This window comes from Protopterus annectens, chromosome 4.part0 (assembly GCF_019279795.1).
Source record: "Protopterus annectens isolate FY-2018-M chromosome 4.part0, PAN1.0, whole genome shotgun sequence".
NCBI classification, from domain to species: Eukaryota; Metazoa; Chordata; order Ceratodontiformes; family Protopteridae; genus Protopterus; species Protopterus annectens.
The window spans coordinates 1,266,243,161-1,266,267,273 of NC_056733.1; the positions used below are offsets into that span (position 1 = coordinate 1,266,243,161).

At 44.5% G+C, this 24,113-nt stretch overlaps 1 protein-coding gene across 1 annotated transcript in view; it reads right to left on the bottom strand.

The window, feature by feature from the left end:
- Positions 1–18: 18 nt before the first annotated feature.
- CCHR4.PART0H5orf15 (chromosome chr4.part0 C5orf15 homolog) overlaps positions 19–24,113 on the bottom strand; it is a 499,490-nt gene continuing 475,395 nt past the window's right edge. Inside the window, exon 3 of the mRNA XM_044069160.1 lies at positions 19–3,670. Within this exon, the coding sequence (XP_043925095.1) occupies positions 3,539–3,670 (132 nt within the window). The 3' untranslated portion in view covers positions 19–3,538. The remainder of the gene's footprint in view (positions 3,671–24,113) is intronic.

Here is a 24,113-nt window from a genome sequence, read left to right on the forward strand (position 1 = left end):
AAAGAAAGTTATACACCTGCTATATCAGCAATGAGCTCTCGCAATTTTTGCAACCATGATGTGACTAAGTTAGAGTAAACAAATTAAAACTAATTGGTAACTTTAAAAAGAATCTCAGGCCAGGCAGAAACTCTGACAATGCTGAGAATCTGCTAAAATTATTTTATGTTACCAAGGCAATGCATTTGGTAGTAATACAGCACACATCAATCTTCCATTTTAATACCACACTGAGATTAAGTAAAGATATTTTCTTTTGCTTTGTCACCAAGTAAAACATTTGTAAAGTTTACCAACTTCTAATAAACAGTTACAGAGAAACCAAATGGACTACTACACTGGAGTTAAATATAGTTGCACATGTAAAATACTGATAAGGAATGGAACTAGTGTGCTGTGTAAAGAAAAACGAATGACAGGCATCCTATGTGCAGTTTTTGCTTATGCCAAAGTTTTGTATTGGGCTGTACAGACAACAGTGCTATAAAACAAGAATATATACTGCTGGATGATACTAGACCTAACTTAGTCATTTCCCAGAGCCCCTTTTAACTGATACTAGCTTGATGCCCTTTAACAATTTCAACTTCTGGTAACTCCTCATTCATAAAATCTGTCCTAATACTTTTGAGGCTTGCATCAAAATAACTTCTGATGACACCTATGCTTCATAGTTCCTTTGGGTTGACCATGTTATGCTCATCCAGTATTTTAATAAATGTGGCTCCGCAGCTTACCAGAACTACAGCGGCATACTGACAGAAAAAAAAAATCTGACAGGAAAAAAACATGAATAACTTACAAAGGAGAAGCACTTAACAGTCTGGCAGTAACTTGCACTCAAGAAGAATCCTCATCTTTGCAGTACGTACTTAGTTTCATTCATAGTCCTCCACCTCTGAGAATCGGAAACACAGTTCTAAAAAATGTCAAAATACCAGTACTACTTTCAATAAGAACACAAGCACTTTGTAATTGACATGCATTTTCTGAAGTAAAACAAGTCTGTGTCTTAAATGACTGCCATTTATTGACTGTAAATCATCACATCCATCCAGTCAGCCATTCAAAACCAATTTTTCCCATTTTTACACAGAGGTTCGAGATGTCACATCAACAGCGATAAGACCGCCAGGTGGCTAGTTCTGCAGTTTCGTCCATACCACACACTTGTAGGAACACACACACACACACACCTATGGCAAATTTAGTGTGTCCAATTCAACTACTGCATGCCTATGGAATGAGGAAGAAGCCATAGCACTCAAAGAAAACCCACACAAACAGAAAAGATATGCAGTGTCTGCACAAAAGGCAACCAGGAAGAGTAACAAACTGGAGAACCTCTTGCTGTAAGACAAAAATAGTGTCAACTGCCCCACTGTGCTGCCTACATTTTCTCAAAGAAAAAAAAAGAAAAAATGAGGAATAGATCAAGCTTCTGAGCTAGACTGAGGAACATCCTTGAAAGTCAGGCACAGTTGAGAGTTATGACTGCAATTTCAAAGTTTTATGGTTAAAAGCTGACAGAAGACTGAAGAGCCAGTGAAATGAAATTAGCGTCTTTTACTAAGCAAAGTGTTACTTTTACCTTTGTTGCTGTGATGTTTTCTATGAAACAATGTATACAGTGTGACTCTTCTACAAACATCTCATCCTCCAAGAAAAAATGAAAACACACCCAGAATAAAGAACCAACCAGAAGCTATCAAGACTGTTTGTGATGTTATAAACGAAGAAATGTCAGTGTATGAACAAGATAAGTGCTAGTCGCCAGTAGCATCTAAAGCCTGTTTAAGTACAGCTGTGAAGATCCACACTGATTTTGTCTCCATGAATGTGCATCTTATTTGCACCAAAGCCTTTTAAATGGGAGGGGAGCAGTCCTTCATCCAGATTTTTTCTAGGAGTAGAGACAGTTTCCTTGAATGGATAAGTGAGTTGCCATGCAGTACATGACAAATAGCAATTCTCTCTCCTTGAGCCCAAGTTATCATTTTAACAAACCAAAGCTCTACAGGAAATTAATGATATTTGACAACAGCAATGACATCAGCTAACATCCTGGTCCACAATTAGCAGCTTATTTCATAGGTCAATCTCTGCCACTAACCTCTAGGAAAGAGGTTTTTGAAGGAAACCATCCTATCCACAACTTTACTTATCTCACATTAAAAACACAGTAAAGCTGGCAAAGGTTGTAAGGCAATTTCAACAGCCACTTTCACAATGAAACAAGCAGGGTAAGTATGCCGCACTCCCATTCTGATCACAGTTCATCAGGGCACGCCACTACATTCAAAAACAATACAGATGAAAGAAGTAAGAATTTAAACTGGAAATCTTAAGTATTTCCAATGGCTCATATTCCAGTTGTTTGCAAGACCATTGAACAGATTATCGAGCCAGTAGCAAAATATAAAACTCAGACTTGAATAGATCTAAAGAAAAATAAGACATTTTGAAAGGCCGTAATAAATTCAAAAAATACGTTTGGAAGGAATTCATGCTTTCAAAAGCTACCAAAATTTGAAGGTAATATGGATCACAACGAGCTGTCATTTCTAAATTAAATATGAAAAAAAAAAACACATGACAGCTCAGCATTACTCTGGCTTACACATTCATACAACTATGTTTAAAAGACTGCTGCATATTCATGACAAGGAGTTCCCCCTAAGGCCAACTGCAGAAGCCTGTAATATAAGATTGAATGGTAGAGACAAAAGGGAGTTTACCTGATGATAGAAACCTTCATGTGCAAAGATCAGGAACAGATTTCAAATAAACAGATTTCAAATAAAACAGACTAAAAATTTCTGACACTGCAATTATACATACAACCTTGTCAAAATCAATTCAAAAATCTTTAAGAATATCCCAAGGAAAAATTAATTCATAAAGGGCATTCGCCACCTGGTTGTAAGAACCAATTAGTTCTCTGAGATCATTATCACTATTTGCCAGGAATTGTGTGGCAGCTTTATCAGCCGATGATGGGAGGAAAATCTATTGTTCTAAACAAGACAATATCAGTCCCTCTGGAAAGGGCTACCACCTAAAGATGATGACCAGTTAGGATGAAATAAGTGGAATGAAATATTGCCAACAAATATTGGTTTGATACTTAAGCAACCAAAAACTAAAAAATATATATATATAAGAATAAGTAACATTTTTGGCACTGCCTACCCCATAAAGTAAACATACAAGGAGAGCCTCACCTTTTTTTTCAAAATAGTTTTTACATATAGTTTATATGATAAGGACTTTTCCTTCAGTTTATTTAATTTCTTGTCATATCAAAAAGCACACTGTACCTGCTTTGCCTTCAGGTCTGGAAATTTCAAATAAACTCAAGAGCCTGACAACATGTGAATGCAGCTGTTAACACACAAGTACAAAAATGCTCATTTTCAAACCTTTCAATATTTACTTCATTATAAAAAGGAAACACCAATAACCAAAGGACATCATTTTTGAATGTAAAGAAACTGCTCATGATTGTATAAAATGTACTAACGGTGCCTTTTTTTCTTCAGAAAATATATTCATTAGTGATTTTGAGTGAAGGCATGGCTTCATTCACATTTTGGTCCAGCCGGTGGTACTGCACTTGTTTAGAACAAAGTCCATCTCTCCATCTTCTGCTCTGAACTAGCAAAAAGATCTGAAAGAAAAAAGGTTTAAGAAAAAAAAAAACTTTGAACAAGGCAAAATGATAAAGTGTTTCCCAGTGAAAATGTTTAGCATCCACTTACAACTGTCCAGTAATGATATGATCTGGTCTGTACTGAATTTATACTAGCCACTGTATCTTTATAAACTGCACACGTACCACCATGGCATGACCACAACAATAAGCTGCATCACAACTCACTTTCTACTCAGTTCCAAGGGCCAGAGAATTATTAGTAACAAGCAGTGAAATAAAGCTACTGATGTGCACAAACTGAGAATGCGATTTTTCATTCAAATCACAAATATGCTGGGGGAAGTATGCACAATGAAGATGGTGACAGCATAATTCAAGAGCTAAAGTAGTAACAAGATAATTTTTTTAAACCTAATTTTACTCACCACTTGAATGAAAATCTATTCTTGACATCACAGCAAATTAAAGAGATACCATGCTGCTGGAAAATTTCAAGGAATCCTTCTCGGAAAATAAAATGGAGCTGTTATTTCAAAGATCCTCTGACGGTAAAGGAAGTGAAGACCTGTAATGTGACCACTTTGAAACACCAGCAGAAACTTATAGCAGCTGAATTACAAAAAAACATTTAAAGACAAATGGAAAAACAAATAGAACTAGAAATAGATAAAAATGCCAAATGCTAAATTGGAGTCCTGTATTCTGTGAAATCAAAGACAGAAAGATGATTGAGAAAATTGCTCCAGGGCACAAAACACAAAATGACAGAGCAACAGGACTATCAGAAGACATAACAAGTACTTAAGAACTGTGTTTGAAACTTTAACATGAAGAAATGTATTTACCAAAATATTTAAATCTTTACATTGAAAAAGAGTTAAAGTGGGACTCGTCTATAGAAATGGAAGTTATCCTAACAACACTTACTAGCAATGTCTTCAACAAGAACAAAGGATGGGCTAAGAAATAGTTGAAATTAAACACGTCTGTTTTGGAAACCACTAATTAAAATTTATGGCAGACTACACAGAGTGGTATACAGAAAGATGGACAATGAGGAATGTACAGATGCTTAAATAAACTTACCATAAGAGTAGATATTCGGATGATCACTGCTGCAGTAGCCTTAGATATATGGGTTATATTCTGCCAGTTTCCAAAGCTTCATGTCACCTTCCAAGCGCTCAAGCTGAGTTTCCTAAAAAGACAGGTTTGGGTGCCAAGTTCTTCACAGCTTCCATGCCAACAGAGAAGGAGGCTGAGCCCTGAGAGGACATAGCTATAAGTAAAAAATAAATAATGTCTGCACCCTGGCAAAAGAACATAAAAAAACACTAAGGGGAAGGAGGGAGCAGCTACTGTTAGCAGTCATCATTCAAACACCTATTGTTATGGTAAGTTCACCTGCACAACTACATTATGTTCATCATAATGATCATTGCTGCATTAGCCATCATAATGATCACTGTTGCATTAGCCTTAGCTATATGGCTAAATTATCCTAGCTTACTACATCTGAGAGGTGGAAGGCAAAGGGTTCAGGAGCTGGTAATTTTGTTTGCACCAACTAGAAAACCTTTTCCATTTGTTAAAATAGGATTTTGTAGGAGGAGGCTTTCTTGCCATCATTAACACCTGCTGCATGTCTTCAATAAGCAGGTACACAAAGGGAATTAAGACTATCACTCAGGAAAGTTAGCTGAAGTTGAATGGGGTCAGAATGTATCAAATGCACTTGTTCTTACGTGAGTAGAGCCATTCTTTGAAGAATCTTGTGAAAACAGCCACCGGCCGTTTCCAAAAGGGAGACTCGGTCTTATGGGCCAGGACAGAGTCACCACAATGATCTTGGGGAATTCCTTCTGTATCTTCAGAAGTACCTTAGATATCAGTAGTAAGGGTAGAAAAGCATACAGGAGCATTCCTGTCCAAAAAGGAAAAGGCATTTTTCTTGCAGGCCTTCTTGCATGGAGTCCTGGAGCAGAGTTTTGCCAGCTGATTGTTCAGCGAGGAGTCAAACAGGTCTACTTGAAAAGCTCCCAAGAAATGGATAAAATCTTGGAATACTCCCTGATCTAGTTTCCATTTCTGAGCATCTGCCTTTGTCCTGGTCAGCTTTGTCTGCCACACAATTTTGCTCGGACAGAACTATAGGATATCTACAGAGCAAGACTGTTCTGCAAACCTATATCCCAAACTAACATGGCTAGTCGGCAAAGGGGATAAGACATAGTTCCCCTTTGCTTGTTAATTTACCACATAACTGCGATACAGTCATTAACGTACAGAGGCTCAGGGCAAAATACAGTTTTGTACCTACCATAAATGTAGATGTCCGATAGATATGCAACTGCAGTCCTTACATATGGGTTGTCCTGCCTCAGGCAGCCCTCGGTCGGTCGGATTCCAAAGTCTGGGTCCGACGTCGGCTGATGCCGCCTCCTCCCTGACGTCAGTGCGGCCGGGGTATAAAAGCATCAGCCGACGCCATCTTCCTCAGTGTTTCTTGCCCCAGATGCCAGGTGCCCTCCAAGGAAGGCTAAAATTAGAACTGGATAAAAAATTCCAGACATACACAACAGCAATAAACAGATACACCATAACAGATATCCCCAGCTAAGTATAAAAGGAGGAAAGTGGACCCAATACACAGAGGGGTAGGAGGGAGGGAAAACCTGACTGCAGTTGCATATCTATCGGACATCTACATTTATGGTAGGTACAAAACTGTACTATGTCCTTCAAGAATGCAACTGCAGTCCTTACATATGGGTTGAATACCATAGCCAAGCTGGGGGTGGTAGGCTCTAAGATAAGGATGGTGTAGCTAAAATGCCCTGCAGGACTGCCACAAAGCCTGCTCGGGATCTGGAATATAAAGGGAGGTTGTAGTGTTTGGAAAATGTATGCACGGAGCTCCATGTAGCAGCTTCTAGAATGTCCTTTGTAGCCACCCCTCTTAGGAAGGCTGTGGAGGTGGCTGTGGCTCTGGTGGAGTGTGGTCTGACATTGGCTGGCACACCCTTTCCATGGAAAGAAGAACAGAATCTGATGCAATGTCCAATCCATTTTGAAATTGTTTGTTTGGAAATTGCTTTTCCTTGCACTCCAGGAGCGTAAGCTACAAATAGTTGGTCAGACTTTCTGTTGGCCTTTGTTCTGTCCAAGCAGTAGCGTAGTTGTCTGTGAATGTCCAAAGTGTGCAGCAGCTTTTCCCCTTTATTTTGAGGATTGGGGAAGTAGGCAGGTGAATTGCTTGATTTAGAGATACCCTGTATATCACTTTTGGCATAAAAGAAGGATTGGTTCTTAAAGAAACCCTGTCCTGACGAAAAATGAGGAATGGAGGTACTGCCATGAGGGACTGCATCTCCGAAACTCTTCTTGCTGATGTTATTGCCAACAGAAAAACTGTCTTCCAGGAAAGAAATTGCAATTCTGCAGATGCTGCTGGTTCAAAGGGAGGAAGAGTTAATTTTTCCAACACGAAATTGAGGTCCCATGCAGGCACTGGTGGTTTTCTGGGAGGCTTGATATTCTTTACCCCTCTTAGAAATTGTCTTAGCAAAGGATGTGAGAACACAGGTGGATCAGTGTTGTATCTTGCTGAAATTGCTGAAGCGTGTATTTTTATGGAAGAATAGGAAAGTCCATTATGCAGCATGTCTGCCAAGTATTCCAATATCTGTGGGATGTTCATTACTGATGCATCCTGTCCCTTGTTGGTATTCCAGATGCTGAATCTCTTCCATTTGGCTGAATAAGCTTTTCTGGTGGAAGGTCTGCGCGCTTCTAATAATATCTCTTAAACTTCCTTGGAGAGAGAGATATGGGGAGAAATCATGGGACCCTCCAAGCTGTCAGCTGCAGAGTTTGCAGGTTGGGATGAACCGTCCTGTAATTGTGCTGAGTCAAGAGTAGAGACCACAGAGGCAGGGTCCACGGTTTGGTGCAAGTTATGCTCCTTAGTAATGGATACCAGTGTTGTCTTGGCCAATCTGGAGCTATTAAGATGCCTTTCGGTTGCTCTGCTTTGATCTTCAGTAACACCTTGGTCATCAATGGTAGAGGTGGGAATGCATAGATTGTTACAGAGTTCCAGCTGAATGAGAGGGCATCTGTTTTCCAGGCTTGTGGATGGTGAGACCTCGAGCAGAACCTTTTCAGATGATGATTGAGGTGGGAGGCAAAGAGGTCTACGTCCGGCCTCCCCCATGCAGAAGTTATTTGTACAAAAATGTCTGGATGCAACATCCATTCGTGTGGGTCCAGGATGTTTCTGCTTAGACTGTCCGCTAGAACATTGTCTCTGCCCGGAACAAACTGGGATTGTAGCTGTATGTTCAGTTTCAGGTTTTTTTCCCAAAGAGTCATTGTTAGTCTGCAAAGGGGGTAAGAATGAGTACCTCCCTGCTTGTTTATGTACCACATAACAGTGGTGCTGTCTGTCTTTATTAGTAGATGACCTTGCTGAAGATATTTTCCGAAGGCCTCGATTGCATGCATTACTGCTAACATCTCTTTTTGATTGATGTGCAGATGTACTTCCTGGGGGGCCCATTGCCCTTGAATACATCTGCCCTCCATGTGCGCCCCCCCCCCATCCATGGTCTGAGGCGTCTGTTGTAATGGTTTGGCTTGTTTGAGGCTTGTTGAAAGGCATACCCTTTGTTTAACTGGCTTGCTTGGGCCCACCACAAAAATTCCCTTTGTAGACATGGGATGAGTGGGATAATTGCTTCTAAGTTGTGGCTGTGCTGAGACCATAAACTTTTTAGGTACCATTGTAGTTTTCTCATGTGTAGTCTTGCCAGTGGAATCAGTAGTATGTAAGATGCCATGAAACCCAGGGCCTGTAGGATTTTCCTTGCAGTCATCTGGGTGAGCTTTGCTAGGCTTTTGAAGTAATATGGTAATTGTTCTTGTTTCTCTTCTGTGAGGTAAGCCATTTGTGATTCTGTGTCTAGTTTGGCTCCTAGAAAAGTTATTTGCTGGGATGGCAGTAGTCTTGATTTTTGTAAGTTGACTGTGTATCCCAAAGCCTGTAGTAAGTGAATGACATAATTCAAGTTTTTTGTCAAGGCTTGCTTGCTGTCCGCTTGTATAAGGCAGTCGTCCAGGTAAGGGTATATTTGTATCCCCTGGAGTCTGCAGTGTGCAATTACTGATGCCAGGCATTTCGTGAATACTCTGGGTGCAGTAGATAAGCCAAAAGGCAATGCTGAGAATTGATAATGCTCTGACCCTGCAAGAAATCTGAGGTATCTTCTGCAACTGTGTCTGATTGGGACATGCAGGTATGCCTCCTTGAGGTCCAGAGTAACCAGCCAAGACCCCTTGCCCAGCATGGGAAGGAGTTGCTGTAGCGTCAGCATTTTGAATTTTGGTACAATGAGAAAAGTGTTTAGAGCGGACAAGTCCAGTATAGGTCTCCATTGCTATTCTTTTCTTGGAACAAGGAACAGTCTTGAGTAAAATCCCTGGCCTTGTTCCTGAGGAGGAACCTTTTCTATTACTTTGATTTGTCTCAGCTTTGAAATTTGTTCGAATGCCTCTGCCCTTTGATTTTGTGGCAGGTTTGGCATGCCTTGTCTTGTTGGTAATGTATGGAAGTGGAACCTGTAGCCTTGGTCTATTATGTCCAGAATCCATTTGTCCTTTGTTAAAATGTGCCAATTTTTTGAAAATAAGGATAATTTTCCACCTAAAGGTGCTTCTCTTTGAGCCTTGGTCGGCGGTGTCAAAGGCAAGTCATTGTGATTGTCCCTGTGGGGCAGGGGAAGTCCCTGCGCCACCTCTCTGATTAGTCGGTTGCCAATGGCGTCCCCTGTAGGAGCCGCTGTATTGCCCTCTTACTCGGGCACGCCTGTTTTTTTCCCTTTGAAACTCGTCAGTGTCCGGAAAGGACCAGTTCTTAGAAGGCCAATTCCTGCTGAACCTAGGAGCCTGAACCTGGAGGAAATCCTTGACTGTTTGCACTGATTTAGCCTTTTCCTCAATTGATTTCAACACATCCTGAGCATTAGTACCAAATAGCTTGTGCTTTTCCAGAGGTGCATCTAGAAGCTTTGCTTTAACATGATCTGGTAACGGCTGTTCTTTTAACCATGCATGTCTACGTATGACAGCCCCTGTCATAGCTGCCCTACATGAAGCCTCCAATGCATCATAACCACACTGAAGAAAATGATTGCTAACCTGCTGTGTGTTGTGAACCACATCCTGCAAGGCCTTTCTATCTAAAGGCTCAGGAGAGGCTAACATTGTCTGCAAATCATCCATCAAGAAATCCTGATACTGAAACATATGAAAAAGGCAACTGAGGGCTCTCATGGCCAGTGTGGTTGAGGTATAAACTTTTTTGCCCCACCTCTCCAGGGACCTAGCTTCCCTGTCTGAGGGCAAAGGATTCTTGGCCGTGGATGTTGTCACCCCTTTGGGCCCCTGGGAAATTGTTTCTAGATCAACAGCATGGGCCTTAAAGAAATGTTTGTGAGTTTCAGGGACCCTGTAGTATCTGTCCGGCTTGACAGGAGCAGGGGGGAGAATCAGGAGAAGCACTCAATCTGAGTACACATCATCCAGTACATCTAACACTGGAGGGATAGCTAAAGGCCTGTGCTGGGGAAGCTTAAGGAAGGTACGAAGCAGTTTCCTGGAGTCGGAGAATTCCTGGCCTTGCCACTGAAAGTGCTCCCTCATGGAGTGGAGAATTTCCCCAAAAGAGATATCCCTCAGGTGGAGAAGCAGAGGGAATAGAATCCTCCGCATCCGAATCCTCGTAGGCCTGGAAGGACTCTTCCTGGGTATCTGAATGATCAGAATCACCAGAGGCTTCTTCTGTAGAGAGGGTGTCAGTATGCTCAACCCTGGGCCTTTTGTCAGAAGGTGGCTGAGATTCTCTTTCAGGATGGGCCTGGGAGCCTCTGATTAAAGAAATTAAATCTGCTGCTAAAGACATGATTTGTTTATCAGTAGTGGGCTGAGGCAAAGCTTTAGGAGAGTGAGACTTAGCCTGGCCAGCAGCCTTAGCACGTGTGTAGGCCTTGATAGACATAGACATAGGGGGCCTAGCTGCCCCACGTGCTGGAGTAACCTTGTCCACCGGTATGGTCTCAGGCAAATCTTGGGCTTCAGTGTCTGGAGGAAAATCAACAACCGGCACCGGCGCAGGCTCCGGGACCGGAGAGATCGGTAAAGCGGTGTAGTTGGTCCGGAGCGGTGGAACAACCGCCTCAGAAGACACCGATGCACTCGCGGAAGTTTTTGGCGTGGTGTCGGTGGAAGTTGCGGGCTGAGAAAGTCGGTCCCGGTCCTTTCGTTTTTTGGAAATATGAGGTGTCGGTTGTTCCGACGGCATGGTATAAGAGTATTTATCACCTAAAAAGTCTTCAGCAAACTCTGCCCGGCGCCTGAGTGTGCGCTTATTGAAGCAAGCACAGGCAGCACAGGCCGAGACGTCGTGGTCTGGGCCAAGGCAGGGGAGGCAGTAAGAATAGAAGTCATTATGAGGTATTTGTTTACCACAAGACAAACAGTTATTAACTTTTTCAGTTTATTCTGACATCGGCTGAGGCAAGAAAAAGATCCCCAATGGGGTACTTAGCTTTTTGATGACTTCGGATACGTAAAACACAGGAGCTGACCGACCGGCACTTGCAAACTGCTTCTGCTTCGGGCACCGCGCGTCAAGAAAGACTGAGGAAGATGGCGTCGGCTGATGCTTTTATACCCCGGCCGCTCTGACATCGGGGAGGAGGTGACATCAGCCGACGTCGGACCCAGACTTTGGAATCCGGCTGACAGAGGGCTGCCTGAGGCAGGACAACCCATATGTAAGGACTGCAGTTGCATTCTTGAAGGACATCAAAGATGATTCAGAGAGTCAACAGCCTTAATTAGAGTAAGCAATCTCTCATACTTGTTTGCACCTGTCCTTGGGTGCACTTTTATCCCTACTGAAATTACTCCAAGTAAAATCTGAAGTGTTTGCAGTGACAGACTATTTTGATGCGGGGGGGGGTGGAAGAATGGGAGACCCAGAATTACAGGTATTTGTTGGCTCTGCCAAGTGATTTCTCTTCTGATAAAAACGGGTGTTAGTGCTGGGGCCAAAAAGACTTCATATACCACTGTACCTTTCTCATGTGGAGTTTTGGCAGGAGTATAAATGAGAATCATAGCCACCATGAGACCCAAAATACTGAGATATTCCACTTGCAGCAGCAAAGTCTGTGTGGAAAACCCTAGAAATACATCTGGATATTGTTCAATTTTTTTTTCCTATTGAAGAAAGCCTCTCTGAATTGAGGTGTGTAGCAGACACCCAAGGAACACAATCCTGTGTGTACAGTCAAAAGACTTTTGAGTGTTCTCTCAGAAATCCAGCTTATGTAAGAGATTTCTCATACACTTGAAAGATTCCTGTCACTTTGAAAAAGACTCTGCAAAGATATGAAAGTCATCCAACTATGAAAATATGTGGATACCTTGTAGTCTGCAATGAGCTATAACTGGAGCTTAACACTGTGAACACTCATGGTGCAGTGGATAGTCCAAAGGGTAAGGCAGAGAACAGATAAGGAGATCCAAAACCTTACACCTGAAGTCTAGATGACCAGGGATTTGGTGATAAGCATCTTTTAATTCAGGTGTTAACAGAAATCCTAAATGAGGAGGAAGAGATAGTAAAGTTGTGAAGTGCCATTCTGAAAATGGCACTATCAAAAAAGTACAGTTGTGCACACTTACCATAAATGTAGATGTTAGAGTGTATTCACTGTTGCAGTCATCACATTTGGGTTATCTGCTTGTAGTAGCCCTCAAGTCGGCCTGATTAACAAAGTCTTGGGTACTACGTCGGTTGCGGTCTCCTCTTCCGTGACGTCAGGGGTATAAAACATGCAGCCAACATCATTACATCAGTTTTTCTTGCCCCAGATGTCAGGTGCCCCCCCTAATGGGAAGCAAATAAATCTATAAATATGGAAGGTTATACCTCCAACAAAAAAGCAAATATACCAAAAAGCTTTTAAGCATTGTAAAGGAGAGAAGATGTATAGCCAAAAGTAGTCAGGGGGCTGGAGGGAGGGTAACCAGGACTGCAACAGTGAATACACTTGAACACCTACATTTATGGTAAGTGTATACAACTGTACTATGTTCTTCGTGTTAGATTGTTGCATTCATCACATTTGGGTAGATTCCCAAAGCTAAGAATGGGAGGAGGAAATTGGATAGCATTAGGACCAGCTAAAAGGCCCTGCAAGACTGCAGTGGCAAAGCCAGCTCTGGATTTAGAGAAAGTTGGCAAATGGCAATGCTTGGTGAAAGTATGTACAGAACTCCAAGTAGCAGCTTCTAGGATGTCCCTGGTAGGTACGCCTCTGAGAAAGGCTGTAGAGGTAGATGCAGCTCTGGTTGAGAGGGGTCTGATCCCCTGTGGGATAGGTTTTCCATGGTGTTTATAGCAGAAATGAAGGCAATGGCCTATCTATTTGGAGATGGTTTGCTTTGAAATCGCCTTCCCCTCTGTCCCTGCAGGAAAATGTCACCAGCAGTTGTTCAGATTTCATTTGAGATTGAGTCCTGTCCAAGTAGAATCTAAGTTGTCTGTGCACATCTAAGGAGTGCAGCATCTGTTCCCCTTTGTTCTGTGGCTTAGGAAAGAAGGTTGGCAAATGAATGAACTGATTAAGGGCCACACTGGATACCACCTTTGACATGAAACAGGGATTGGTCCTGAAAGACACCCTGTCCGCATGAAAAATAATGAAAGGCTCCACGCCATAAGGGCCTGTAATTCAGATAACCTTCTTGCTGAAGTGATTGCTAAAAAGAAAGCTGTTTTCCAAGAAAGGAATTTTAAATCTGCAGTAGCAGCTGGCTCGAAAGGAGGAAGGGCGAGTTTCTCCAATACAAAGTTAAGGTCCCAGGCTGGAGTTGGAGCTCTCCTGGTTGGTCTTAAATTTTTGGCCTCTCTGAGGAACTACTTGAGCAGTGGATGAGAGAAGAAGGGAGGTTGTGTGTTATAATGAGCTGAAATGACTGAGGCATGACTTTTTATTGAGGAAAAATACAGGCCCTTGTGAAGCATCTCAGTTAAGTATTGTAAAATCTGAGGTAAATTGGGCACTGCTGTGCTCATCCCTTGAGAATGGTTCCAGGCACAGAATCTTTTCCATTTTTCAGCATAAGATTTTCTAGTACTAGGCCTTCTTGCCTCTAAAATGATATTCATCACTGGTTTACTGAGGGATGGTAAAGAAGGGATTAGGTAATTAGCCAGGCTGCTAGGTTCAGTGTTTGAAGCTGAGGGTGCAGAATCTGGCTCTCCTGCCTAGACAGCAGGGTAGGTAGGTGTCTGAGGCAGGTGCCATGGGGCCCACAGTGACACACTGCACAGGAGGGGGTACCAGTGTTGATGTGGCCAGTCTGGTGCAATCAAAATGGTCCTTGATTTGTCTTGGTTGATCTTTAGTAGAACTTTGGAGAGCAGAGGCCGAGGAGGAAAGGCATAAACTGTTAGGTTTTTCCAGCTGAAGGGCAGAGCATCCACTTTCCAAGCTTGTCAGTGGGAAGTCCTTGTGCAAAATTTTTCCAACTGACAGTTCTGGTGGGAGGCAAACAGGTCTAAAGCTGGGTTCCCCCATTTGCTTGTCAACATGTTGAAAATCTTTGGTGCGAGTTTCCACTCGTGTGGGTCCATGAGATTTCTGCTTAGTCCATCTGCCAGTGTAATTTGTTTTCCTGGCAGGAACTGAGCCTGTAGATGCACTTGGTAGCTAAAGGCTGTGTTCCACAATGTCATGGCTAGTCTGCAGAGGGAGTAAGAATGTGTACCCCCCTGCTTGTTTATGTAACACAACAGTGGTGTTGTCCGTCTTTACCATTAATTTTCCTGGAAGAATGTGGTCCTGGAAGGCTGTCAGAGCATTCTGTACAGCTAATTAGAAGTTATGTACCTACCATAACGTTCCATGTTAGTTGTCTTCTCTCGCCTTCTTTCTTGCTGGATGGGTTCGGAGCCGATCCTCTGCTCCGACTCGGCACTTGCTAAGCTCAAGAGTTCCTTCCACCAGCTCGAGGCAGCCCTATATCCCATGATGCAAGGCGGTGATTACCCAGATCTCGTTTGGTAGCTAGAGGAAAAAATTATCTACTATCTTCTCCCAAGGGAAGAAGAACAACTAACCTGAGAAAAAAACTGTAAAGGGAAACCCAGGTAACTAAGTGCAGAGCTAACTGGTGTCCAAGGGAGAAATCTCCCAGAGAAGAGGATAGTTCAAGGTCTGTCCAGGCTAGGGGGACAGGAGGGAGGGATGCAAGAAAGAAGGCGAGAGAAGACAACTAACATGGAACGTTATGGTAGGTACATAACTTCTAAATGTTAAGTTGTCAATCTCGCCTTCATTCTTGCTGGATGGGACCGTCCTAGCACCTCTATCCTGGGTGGCTCAATGGAACAGACTCTTGAGAACTGTGGAACCAAAACTCGCCCTGTCCCTGGAGGCCAAATCCAATTTGTAATGTGAGATGAAGGTATGAGGAGTGGCCCAAGTGGCTGCTGCACAAATAGTGTCTAAGGGTAGTCTAGCCTGAAAGGCTGTAGATGTGGCTAGGCCTCTGGTAGAATGTGCTTTTGGTATTGAGGTCAGCTGTTTGCCCCTAAGCTGATAAATGTAAGAAATAGTGGAAGACAGCCATCTGGATAAGGTCACCTTAGAAACAGGGAGACCTTTCTTATTTTCAGCATAAGAAAGAAAAAGCTGATGATCAGACTTTCTAGATTGCTTTGATCTGTCCAAGTAATATTAGAGTTGGCGATGAACATCTAGGCAATGCAATTTTTGTTCCACCCTGTCAGAATAATTGGGAAAAAATACTGGAAGATCAATAGATTGGTTTAAATTTGTCTTAGAAACAACCTTGGGCAAAAGGGATGGATTAGTTCTCAAAGATACTCTATCCTTGTGGAAGACCAAATAAGGGGGACGAACACAGAGAGCTTGAAGTTCGGACACCCTTCTAGCCGAAGTAATAGCGACTAGAAAGAGTGTCTTCCAAGAGAGAAATTTTAACGAGCATGTAGCAGCCGGTTCAAAAGGAGGAAGTATTAAGGATGCCAGCACTAAATTTAGATCCCACTGTGGTGGAGGATCCCTAACAGGGGGTTTAAGTAGGAAGATCCCTCTGAGAAAGGCTTTGCAAAGTTTGTGAGACATAATATTCTGGTCTGCAAATCCGACATGAAAATTCGAGATTGCTGCCAGCTGGACTTTAACTGTGGAAGAGGAAGAACCAGCGTGAAAAAATTCAGCTAGGAAGTCCAAAACTGACTGAATAGGGGCAGTAAAGGGATCTATGTTCTTAGATCTTGCCCAAAAGGAAAAACGTTGCCATTTGCTAGAGTAAATCCTTCTGGTAGAGGACTTTAGAGAAGCTACTATGATATCCCTAACGGGATTAGAGATCATAGGAAGCCTGGCTAAGGAAGGAAGTGGAGCAACCAAGCAGTGAGGTTGAGGGAACGAATGGACTGGTGCAGTTGACCCGACTGGTGGGTCAGAAGATCTGGAACTGGGTCCAGATGCCAAGGCTGCACTAAGAGATGTCGATGAAGGAACGGGAACCAAATTTGCCGAGGCCAGTAAGGAGCAATGAGAATCAGCTTGGCTCTCAAGTCGGTAGCTTTCTGAAGCACTTGAGGAATCAACGGAAATGGGGGAAAAGCATAAAGAAGTCCCCGGGGCCAATCCTGGGTTAGAGCGTCTCTTGGGGGATGGCCTGGAAGTGGAAAGAGAGAGAAGAAGTCTGGGCATTTGCTGTTTTGGGGTGTAGCAAAAAGGTCGCAGCAAGGAGTGCCCCACTTCTGAAAAATCTCTTCCGCTATAGATTGTTTGAGAGACTACTCGTGAGGCATGAGTATAGCTCTGCTCAACCTGTCCGCTATGATGTTGGTTTTCCCGGGGATATGTGTTGCTATCAGAAACCGCTGAGAGGAGATCGCCCATTGCCAAAGTCTGAGAGCTTCTTGACACAGAGGATAGGACTTGGTCCCGCCGTGTTTGTTGATATACCATACTACGGACATGTTGTCCGTGTGAACTGCGATAGTTCCTAAAGGAAGAAAGTCGTTGAGGCCTTGCAACGTTAAAAGCACTGGTCTCATCTCTAGGACATTTATATGCAGGTGGTATTCGAACAGTTGGCACGTGCCATGGACCATCCTGCCCTGATAATGCCCCCCCACCCGATCAGGGAGGCATCCGAAGTGACAGTGGCTACCGGGGCCGGGGGGACAAATGGTCTGCCCTGATGGACTAGGGGGGGAAGATATCCACCAGGATAGGTGGCTCTTGCAGATCTGTGTGACAAGGATCTTGTGACACATGGGCAACTGCTGGAAGGACCATTGGGTAAACAACATCCACTGTAGGAGACGCGTAAGCGGGCCAGAGGAAGAAGTGTGATGGCAGCTGCCATTAGGCCTAACACTTTCAGGACCAACCTGGCTTGTACCTTTTCGCTGAATAGGATGATCCGAACATGATTTTGGATATCGAGGATTCTTTGATTTGTTAGATTTGCTGACATCCGAGTAGTGTCTAGATCTGCGCCTATAAAGGTAATAGATTGGCAAGGCGATAAGGAAGACTTTTCGAAGTTGACAGAAATCCCTAACTGGCTGCAGAGACGTAGAGTGTAATCCCTGGCCTGGAGAAGTCGATGCCTGGTGGTGGCTGTGAGGAGCCAGTCGTCTAGGTACGGAAACACCTGGAATCCCTGACGTCTCAGGTGAGCCGTGACCGCTGCCATGCATTTGGTGAACACTCTGGGGGCTGTGGTGAGACAAAAGGGCAGGGCTCTGAATTGAAAATAACTGGTCCCCAGCCGAAAGCGGAGAAACCTTCTGGAGCGTCTGTGGATTTTTATGTTATATTATAGTACGCATCCTGAAGGTCTATAGAGCACATCCAGTTGTCTTTGTCCAGAAAGGGCAAAATCGATTGAAGTGTGACCATCCGAAATCTCGTCTTTTTGACAGACTTGTTTAGTCTGCTGAGGTCTAATATTGGTCTCCAGTCTCCCATCTTTTTGGGGACCAAAAAGAACCTTGAGTAGATTCCGGATTCTAAATGGTCTGCTGGAACTGGATGGATGGCCCTTTTCTCTAGAAGTTTTGAGACCTCTAGTTTTGCAATTTCCCTTAGACCGGGTGGAACGTCTGGAAGGGATCCTTTTTGAGGGAAGGGGCTTTTCTCAAAAGGTACTTTGTAACCCTCGGATATGATCGACTGTACCCATTTGTCTTGAGAAAGGGAAAGCCAGGCTTCTGGGTACAGTGACAATCTCCCCCCGACTGCCTCCAAGGGTGGGCAGTCGGGCAACACCTCAGGGATGTTGGAAGGGCTTGTCAGAGAGGCTCTCTACTGCCCTGGTTTTGCAGACCCCCTTCTGCCCCTAGGGCGGCGTCTGTTGTTATTACCCCCTCTGCCTCTGGGGGTAAACTGACCACGTGTGTCAGGCGTGATTCCTTGAGATTTTCGGAACCACATTTCCCCTCCCTTCTGACCTTTGGGATAAGGTCTTGAAGGGGTGGAGAAACGGACTCCTACGGCAGAAAGAGTCTTGCCGTCTTGCTCGCACCTGGTCAAAGTGTCCTTCACCTGAGGTCCAAACAAAGTTGTCCCATCGAAGGGAGAGTTTGTGAAGGACGCCTTAAAGGGGTCTGCAAAATTGCAAAGTCGCATCCAGGACTGGCGTCTGAGAGCCACTCCTGTGCCCGCAGCTCTACTCGCTCCATCGGCTGCATAAGAAATGAGCCGCATGGAGGAGTTAGTTATGGAATTTAGGATTCCCAGCTGAGAGGCCATCTTTTCTTGAACCCCAGCAGCTGACGGATCCTGTACCACCTCACCCAATTCCTTGAGGATATCTCTTTGAAGTCGGGTGAAGTGACATAGATAATTCAGCGAACGCATAGCAAAGGTCGCTGAAGAAAACATCCGCTTACCATACCTGTCCATGGTCCTAGATTCCTTGGTTAGGAGGATGGACCGGTACAGAAAGATCTGCAAGTTCCTTTTTGGTGGCGGCCGCCACCACCATGGCATCAACCGGGACACCTTTGGTGAGAAACCATTTTTCAGTGGGGGGCCGTGATAAATTTAGAAGGCCTCCTGGGGACTGGTTCCACAGAATCAGGAGATGCCCACGCCTTTCGAGCTATCACGTCCATGAGGGGGTCGAAAGGCGGAGACACCCAGGAGGTGGAGGGTCGAGATCCAAAAGCCTCCAGGTATATTGACTCATCCTCGGAGGGGTCAATGGAGGGCCAGTTCCCCCTCTGTTTCAGGAGTTCAAGAATGTCTGAAAAGGAGACATCCTCAGAGGGGGATCTTGGGGACCCCTCCGACTCATCTAAGTCAGTATCTGATGTCGTAGACTCAGGGGAGTCTAAATGCTTCCTCTTGCAGGTCCTCTTACGCGGGGGTTCCCTTGAAGGATCAGGAGAAACCTTGGAAGAGGAAGGTATTCCCAATGGGGAAACCTGGGGTGATGGATCTCTGGGTCCGGGAGCAAGAGAGTGGGAAGAGATTTCTACAGGCACCGAAGAGGGAGGAGCTAAAGGGACCGACTGTTGACTCAGCTCGGGGGCTAGTACACTCCTCATCACCTCGAAGGCTCCCCTCCCGGGGAGAACCGAGAGCTCCCGCTCCGAGGAAACAGGAATCCCCGGCCTCACCGAAAGGGAAGGCTCCGAAGCAGATGTCGGTGCCGCGCTTACCAAAGCCGAAGCTCCAAGAGGGAGAACGGGGTCGGACAAGGGTCCAATGCCACTCGCCCCCTCGGAACCGACAAGGGAAGCCCGACGACCGGATCCCTCCAAGGAAGGTCTCAAGGAGGAGATAGGAGTCCAAGACCAACAGTTACAGTTCCAATGAGCTCCGGCTCCGAGCTCTGAAGGAGAGTCGAAGGAGGAATTTCTGGAGGGTGTGAAATAACAGTCGTCTGCTGAGACAGGCTATGAAGCATCTGGGCCAGTGCCTGTGATTTCAGCAGTCTACTCACCACTCTCTCCAAGTCATGGTCTGAGAGTCTGGAAGACCTTGAGGATCGGCTTCCGATGGCTCCGCTCCGAAAGTAAGGGAGGCCGGAGCCGAATGAATAGACTCCAGCGACGGAGATCTAGATCTCTTTCTCGACGGAGGCACTGGAGCTTAAGAACCTTCGGTTCCAGTTGGAGCCGACAACTTGTCGGCTCCGAGCTGGGGCAAAGATGTGTCGGCTCCAGCCGGAGTAGACACAGGCATGGAAGCAAGAATATCGGCGCCGATACCAAACCTTCACAGAAGGAAGGATCGGCTCCAGCCGGAGCCGATCTCGACTCCGAGGGAGTCTGAGCCAAGGCCGAAGGCTTGGAGACTGAAGCCTGGACCTCGGGAGGCTTTGAGGGCTTCCCCGAGCCGGACTTAGCTGGGGAGCTCTCAGGCTTTAATAAGCCCCTGAGAATGAGTTTATTTCTACGTTCCTGCAGGACTCTCTGGCTGAAGGAGTGGCAAATAGCACAGGAGTCCTGCAGGTGTAGAGGTCCCAGGCAGTAAATACAAGAAGTGTGACCGTCTGTCAGAGACATCTTCTGACAGCACGAGTCACACTTCTTGAAGCCTGAGACCCTAGCCTCTTTTGACATGACTGAGTACCAAAAACACACACACACTACACAGTCAGTCCAAAAATTAAACACACAGACACACCCAAAACAAACCCTGACAGGAAAAATATAGGAGGGGTAAAGACCTAAGGCCCGACTAGCAAAGAAAAATATGAATAAAGGGAACGGGACACTAACGGGAATAGGGCTAAGTGAATCGGGAAGTAATATATATAAATATAAAGTACTGGGGTGGACTAAAGTCTCAAAAAAAAAGGTAGAAAAATTCACTTACCAAGAGCTGGTAAAAAAGTTACCTCATGAGCGAAGCGGCAAACGAGATCTGGGTAATCACCGCCTTGCATCATGGGATATAGGGCTGCCTCGAGCTGGTGGAAGGAACTCTTGAGCTTAGCAAGTGCAGAGTCGGAGCAAAGGATCGGCTCCGAACCCATCCAGCAAGAATGAAGGCGAGATTGACAACTTAACATCATTTCTTTTAGATTGATGTGCAGGTGCATTTGACTTGGGTTCCATTTGCCCTGAATGCACTTCCCTGCCAGGTTTGCCCCCCCCCCCCATGCATAGTCTGGTGGGTCTGTTACTTTGGGCGGCAGGGGGGAGTGTGAATGGTAGTCCCTTGTTTTGGTGGCAGGCCTCTGCCCACCAAAGGAACTCTAGGTGTAGGCAAGGTATGATAGGAATCATTGCTTCTAGATCCTAAGAATGTTGGCACCACAGGCTTTTTAGATACCACTGTAGTTTCCTCATATGCAGTCTTGCATATGGAATTACAAGAATGCAGGAGGCCATGAACCCCAATGCTTGTAGTATTTGCCTTGCAGATGGCAGGGTTTCTGTGGCCACTTGTGTGAAGTAGGTTGCAAGTGAATTTGTTTCTCTGGCGTGAGGAAAGTCATCTGGGAAGTTGTATTCAAGCTTGCTCCCAGAAATATAATTTGTTGATAGGGTACCAGGCGTGATTTATTTTCGTTTATGGTGTACCCCAGACAAGTTAGCACCCTTAGTACAAAAGCCAGATGATTCAAAAGTATGTCCTGGTTTTCTGCCTGAATTAGACAATAGACCAGATATGGGTATATTTGAATATTTCTTTGCTGCAAAATGCAATGACTGGAGCTAGGCACTTTCTGAATACCTTGGCCGCAGTAGATAAACCAAAGGGCAGTGCAGAGAACTGACAGCACGTGTAGTCTGCTTTGAAGCATAGGTATCTTCTGCAAGAGTCCCTGACTGTAATGTGCAGGTATGCTTCCTTTAAATCTAGTGTTGCCAACCAGGCATCTTTGCCTAGTATAGGAAACAATTGGTGAAGAGTCAGCATCTTGAATTTTGGAATCACCAGAAAGGTGTTTAGAGTAGACAGGTCCAGGATCGGACACTATGAATGGTCTCTTTTCTGGGTACCAGGAAAAGTCTCGAGTAGAAACCTTGTCCCTTTTCCTCTTCTGGTACTAACTGAATAGCCCCCTATGCTTAAGAAAGAGCACTTGCTTTTGGGCCTTTGCCCACTGATTTGGAAGTAGATCCGGCCAACCGCTTGGAGATGGTAACATATGGAACTGAAATCTGTATCCTTGGGACACTATATTTAAAACCCATTTGTCCTTGGTAATGAGTCACCAGTTCTTTGCATGAAGTGCAATCTTTCCCCCCAAAGGGGAAGTCAGTTAAGAAGTGCTTGGAAGTTTTAAAAATAAGTCATTGAAACAGTTTACCATGGGGGGAGTTTTATTACTCCCAGGTTTGTAAGTGGAGGCCCCCCACTGCTTAGTCATGTGCGTACCCTGGGACTGAAGCCTGGATGCTCTGCAGGATCTGGGTTTGGACTGAGAAGGTCTGGAAGAGGCAGAAAAGGACCAGTTCTTAGAAGGCCAATGCCTACTAAATCTCAGAGGTTGTACTTGTAAAAAAATCTTTAATGGTTGCATAAATTTAGCTTTTTCCTCCATCTTTTTAAGAAATTCTTCGGCCTTGTTGCCAAACAGGCGGTCCCGATTTAAGGGAGTATCCAGTAATTTCGCTTTAACATAATCTGGCAAGAATTGCTCCTTAAACCAAGCATGCCTGCTAAGTACAGACCCAGTTATAGCAGCCCTGCAAGATGCCTCTAGTGAATCAAAACCACATTGCAACGTATGTTTACCAACTTGTTCAGCAGAATGCATTAAATTCCTGTAAATCCTTATTTTCAGCACAATCAGGAATCAACATCATTTTCTGTTTAAGCAATCCAGTAATATGCTGCTGATACGTTAACATATGAAACTGGCAATTTAAGGCCCTAATGGCCAAAGATGCAGAAGTGCATAACTTCTTACCCCATCTATCCAGCACCCTGGAGTCTCTATCAGAGGGGGGTAGGATTTTTGGCTGTAGAAGTTTTAGTGCTCTTGGGTGTCTGTGAAATGGTTTCAGGATCCGCAGTAGGATTTTTGAAAAGGAACTTGTGAGAGTCAGGAACCCTGTAATATCTATCGGGTTTTCTGGGAGCAAGAGGTAAAGAGTCAGGGGCCATGCTAGATTCCGAAAAGGCATCATCAACAATGTCCAGTACAGGAGATATAGCTAAAGGCCTGTGCTGGGGCAGGAGTAAGAAATCCCTAAGCCCCTTTTTAGAGTCAGAGAAAACCTGACTTTCCCAACAAAAATGCTCCCTGAGAGTATGCAAGGTTTCACCCAAAAAATAAATCCTCTGGGAGAGAAGCAGAGGGAATAGAGTCCTCAGCATCAGAATCCTCCTAGGTAGGTAAGGGTAAATCCTGGTCATCAGAGGAAACGGAAATTTCAGAATCCTGGTCAGAAGTATCATAAGCAAATTCAGTCCTAGGTCTCAGTGGGGGAAGGTTGGCTTCCCCTGATTAAAGAAATAAGGTCTTCAGTCATTCTTCTCATTTGTTTTTTTAGGCATAGAGACCTGACCATGCGGTCTGGGCGTCAGTTTTCTAGGCATGGTTAGAGTTTTAGGCCTTGAAGAAGATGGCGTCTGTTTAATATGCAAGTCAGTAGGCCTGAATACACCCTCAGAAGCCTGAACAGCGGCTCCGGACCCATCCAAGGTACAGACATCCGCAGGTTCCACAGTTGAAGCATTTTGCGGCATACCGGACTCCAAATGGGTCTCAGTAGAGGCCTGCGAATCTGAAGTAGCATATCAGGGGCTGCGAAAGCACCTCACTGAGTACCGGCGCTTCGGCGGCCTGTCTCAAGTCTTTATCTTTCCGTTTTTGCAGAATGTCGGTAGTCAGATGGCTAACCAAAGATATATCGGGATAATTAAACCGAGCACCAAAATATTTAGAAGTGAAAAAATATACCAATGACTGATAGTTCCTGGTTTAAATAAGGCACAAAACCGACAGTGAGGTACGTCAAAAGTCCGGGCCTAGGCAATGAATACCGTACGAATGAAAATCTTTATGAGGTATTTGCTTTCCGCAAGAAATGCAATTATTTACTTTTACTAACATCGGTTTAGAGTAAGAAAAAGTTTCCCCAATGGGGTACTTGGCTTTTAGGTGAAAACTTCGGTTCTGAAACTCGACCGACCGGCACTTGCGAACTGCTTCTGCTTCGGGCACTGCACGGCAAGAAAGACTTATGTAATGACATCGGCTGCATGTTTTATACCCCTGACTACCTGACGTCACGAAGAGGAGACAGCAACTGACGTAGGACCCAAGACTTTATTAATCAGGCTGACTGAGAGCTACTGCAAGCAGATAACCCAAATGTGATGACTGCAACAGTGAAATACGAAGAACATCAGGCTTAAGCAAG